At 30.4% G+C, this 4,739-nt stretch overlaps 1 protein-coding gene across 1 annotated transcript; it reads right to left on the bottom strand.

Annotated features, from left to right (window-relative positions):
* Positions 1-2,371: 2,371 nt before the first annotated feature.
* PGO_004415 (tryptophan-rich antigen) lies at positions 2,372-4,154 on the bottom strand (the record flags this gene model as incomplete). The annotated part of the gene is made up of 2 exons (XM_028691476.1): positions 2,372-3,322; positions 3,498-4,154. 2 exons carry the CDS (start codon positions 4,152-4,154, stop codon positions 2,372-2,374), a joined length of 1,608 nt encoding a protein of 535 aa, XP_028547277.1.
* Positions 4,155-4,739: the final 585 nt, after the last annotated feature.

The following is a 4,739-nucleotide window of genomic DNA, read 5'->3' as shown; positions in this document are numbered from 1 at the left end:
TATTTTTTACTTTATTTTTTTCGCTCTTCTAATGATTAACAAAAAGTGTCTGTATGACATTTGGTTATATATTCATAATTCTATGCATAAAATTATGAGATGATAAAAAAAAAAAAAAAAAGTGTTCAAAGTGGTTTGGGGTTGAAATATGTGTGTATATACATGCATATATTCAACATTGCGACGTTGCTACATTTGTAATACAACTGAACACGTGATCTGTATTAAATTATTTTAAAAATATGAATTTGAAAAGGTATATATACTATCACACACTTATGCATAATTTATATGGAAGAATTTTTTTTTTTAATTTTCATTACATCATTATTTCGTTATATCATTATGTCATTTTTCTATTATTTTCATTATATCACTATATCATTATTTTATTATTTTCTCGAATTGTGTACAAAAGAGAAAGCAAGAGAAGGCGCAAAAATAATACTCGTGTTAGCATAAGTGCAAATAGAATGAATAGAAAACGTTTGATTTGAAAAAAAAAAAAAAAAAAGAAGAAAAGTCTATACCTATTTATACAGAGTGGAAGGGAAAAGAAATGTAACCTGCACCATATGTACTTTTTGAAACAATTTTGTTAATAATAAAAGAAAAATAGAATTAAAGAATTGTAAAATATGACAACAGTTGGAAATTACGTTAAAGTATGGATAAATTGATAATTCTTAATTTATCGACAATATTGTTGGACTGCATTACAGTGTGGCAAACATGGGGTGTCCGCCCCACCTCTTCTTCAAAAGTGGAATAACATCCAGGAATTTTGATGATGCTTATTGGAGCAGCCAATCAAGCTTCAGTGTTACACATATATATACATATCTGTTTATATATATACTCCACCGTTTTCTTTGAATGGATTGAAGATATGAACCCTTTACAAGGTACACACACATACAGAAGACATCTCTATGAATAAGACATGCTTGGCATGTATACTTAAGATCGACATACATTACCATTTTGAACACGTGCCAAAACATACATAACATATGCGAATATAATCCCCATACACATATCCCTCTGTTACCCATCTATCGTTATGTATGTAACATAAAGAGATCATTCTTATATTAAAATAGTAATGTATGTTTTATTTTAAATTAAAGGATTAGATATACCACATCTATATATATAGTGTTTTTTTTATAAAATTCATACTGAAACATTTGAAAATTTTCATAGATGTTCTCATTTTGTAAATGTATATGTGTAAGCAAGGTATTACGGATCCGATATAATAAGTAATTGTGTGTATAAATAAGAAAAAAAAAAAAAAAAGGGGTAATTTTAAATGGTAATCAAAAAAGAGTATCTTTTTAATAAATATTAACTTGTTCATACATATATGTATATAAATGAGTAAATTATGGATGTACATATATGCAAATGGGGATAAATAGGTATATATCCATACATTATCAAAAACAAAAAAAGAACTACACATATAGAGAAATTATTTTTCACACAATAACCAATTATTTACGTATGAAAAAAGAAAAAAAAAAAGTAAAAAGTGCATAAAAACAAACTCAATTTTATATACAAACACGTGTAAATATAATATAATTCAAAAAGGAACGAGGAGAGTTTATATGCTATTTATAAATATAATGAAAGCTATAAATATATTTATATGATAAATGAATAAAATTACTTTAAAATAATATGTTTTAAACTTTTTAAAAAACAAAGACACTTTTTTGTTTTCAAATAAAAATTGAATTTCTTTTGCATGGTGCAAATGGAGCAGGAAAGGGGGTGGTTATTATGCGGCGTTTCCTCGTCCTTTTTGCTGATTGCCAAGTGTGCACTTTTGCTGTCTTTCAAGAGCATGTGCCGTATGTGTCATCATTTTTTTATTTTATTTTTTACGTTTTTATGTTTTTATATTTTTATATTTTTATGTTTTTATATTTTTACGTTTTAATGTTTCTAAATTTTTACGTTTTAATGTTTCTAAATTTTTACGTTTTAATGGTTCTATATTTTTATGTTTTCTAGTTTTCATTTTTTGTCTTCTTTTTTATCCTGAATCATTTGGACTGTTCTGAGTGGCAACACATGATTGGTTCAGATGATTCTAAAGATATGAACACTTCCGTTTTGTGGCTCGAGAAGCAGATAACATCATGTTACAAATAGTTAAGAATGTATATATGTTTATTCAATAGATAGGTTTTATATTTGCATCATTTGCTGTGAAGAAAAAAAAAGAAAAGCTCGTGATCCAAACACAATTTTGAATTTAGAAATCTGGGAAGGCACATTTTGTTATTTGTCATGCTTCGCACGTCCATGGGATGTTTCTCTCCCGGTGGGTAGGTGGTTAATGACATATTTCCTTTTTTTATCTATAAGACCAATATTTTCCTCTAGATTTTAGCTGATTTCTTTCTTTAACCCATACAAACCACTGTTTTTCATTTATCCATTTATTGATAAATGCATCCATCCACAAGTTGAACATGACATGTTTATCACTCTTCCATTTGGACCAATTATTTGATCTATTTTCTCTAATTCTTTGTTCTTTTTTCATAACCCAACTATTCCATTGAACCATTTCCTTATTTAACCTTTCTCTCCAGTTAAGCCAATTGGTTCTGTCTTGCATGTTGAGAGATTTGGCCCATGATTCTTCCCATTTAGACCAGTATTCATCTTCTTCACATTTCCAATCAGACATAATCCATGTAACAATTTTTTGATTTTTCCATTTAAGCCATTCTTTAACACTCCATACATCTAAATAGGTTTCATTGTTGGTAATCCAGTCTTTCCAATCTTTTTCCATTAATTCTTTTCCTTCAGTTTTTATCCATTCTTTCCATTCCACTTCATCTAATGTTAAGGATCGTTTTAAAATGTCTGATTTTACTTCATCATCCAGATATTCATGATAATGCATCCATTTGGAATCCATAAATTGAATAAATTCATCCCAATCTTTTTCTTTTCCATTTAGCCATTTTCCTTTTTCTTTTTCAATTGTGTCATTAAATTCTGTCCACTCTACATCTAATTTGTTCATCCAGTTTTTCCATTCGTTTTCTTTCCATTCTTCCGTTTTTTCTAACAATCTGGGGTGATATTCAATTGCTTGTTGTGGATTATAATTCAGACTATTTGGGTTGGGTGGGGGCTGTGCGTGGGGAAAAAGTGGGAAAGCAGAAATTAGCATGGAGGAATATTCATACATATATATACGTACATGAGTATACATGCACACATGAACCCGTAAGAAAATGGGATCAAAAAGGAGGTGAACATATATGCAGATGCACGTAGAGGGGGAAAACTTGTTGAAGAATCATATGTGTAAATTTTGCATCAACGTGAAAAATATATGCCCATATTGGAAACATAAAAAGAATAATTCATAAAAGTAGACAAGGTGCTTCAATCAAGCATTTACGAACGGCACAGATGTATCCCTCCCCCATATATATATATTACCACATGGGATATATTACATACGCATATATGTTAGTACTTACATGTGCAATGTTACTAAACATAACCGAGGAAGATGAAAAAAGGTAAATAATTGCAGCAATGATTGTAGAAAAGAATCCTTTATTATTATTATTGTTAGTTGGTGGCATTGGTCTCGGATTTCTGCTTCTCCTCATAAGTTGTCGTGATTGTGGATTATATACTTCCGTGGCCATATTATTTGGAACACCTCCATATGGAGAAGATGGAGAAAAGGGAGAAGACGAGGAAGCAGGGAGATTTCCTGGATGTCCATGCTGGTTTGGATGCCCGTGCTGGTTTGGATATCCATGCTGGTTTGGTGGCCCATAATTCTGAATTCCATTATATGCATTTGTAGATGCATAAGCGTGAGAACCTGTAGGAGGGGTATGAGTTGGTACTGATCCACCTAATGGAGTAAAGGTAGGTGTAACACCACTTGGCATATGTGAATATGAGTCTGTTGGATTATGTATTGGGACATCTGCCGATGTTGGTGTTTCCGTACTCGTGGACATGTTAGCATCAGTGGTGAATGCATAAACTGGTGTTGGTTCTGCGTTTGGTGTTGGAACAGCTGTAGGCACGCTTCCGTTTGTGTAGGGGGAGCCGTTTGGCACGTAATCATATATCTGCTTATAATATGATTCCATTTTGTTATGGTTTGATTTTTAACAAATAACAGAAAGAAATGTATATATATTATGGGTAATATAAATTGGTTATTGACAATGAATCGAATTAGAGGGGAACGAATGAATGTCTTCGAGTGTTGAGCAAAATGTCTTAGTTAGAGTCTTGATTAAGTAAAGGGTAAATTTTTTTTTTGCTACACAGCATATATAGATATATACAAAAATAAGTATGTCTAATGTGCTAATCTGATGAATTTGATATGATCTGTCATGTGACAGTAAATTTATCGGTAAGTTGTGAGAAAGGAAAAAATAAACATAAAACGGTTCTGAGTTTTCTATAATATGATGGGTTGTAATTTAAAGCGGATTCTGGAAATTGTATTCTTTTTCTTTCTCTTTTCTTTCTTCAAAAGGGTTTTTATTAATAAATCCATCAAAAATAAACTATTTTATAACTAAAACAATGAAACTGGACGAACAAACAATACAACTAATAGGGGCTTGGTTCTTAAGAGTTATTCATTTTGTGGGAAAACATTCCAATAATCATTATTTCTTTTCTAATTCAAACAAAATGTATGTACTATATATATATATATA

The sequence above is a fragment of the Plasmodium gonderi genome, assembly GCF_002157705.1.
Source record: "Plasmodium gonderi DNA, contig: Pgo-contig_886, whole genome shotgun sequence".
NCBI classification, from domain to species: Eukaryota; Apicomplexa; class Aconoidasida; order Haemosporida; family Plasmodiidae; genus Plasmodium; species Plasmodium gonderi.
This window is presented reverse-complemented; position numbering and strand designations above follow the sequence as displayed.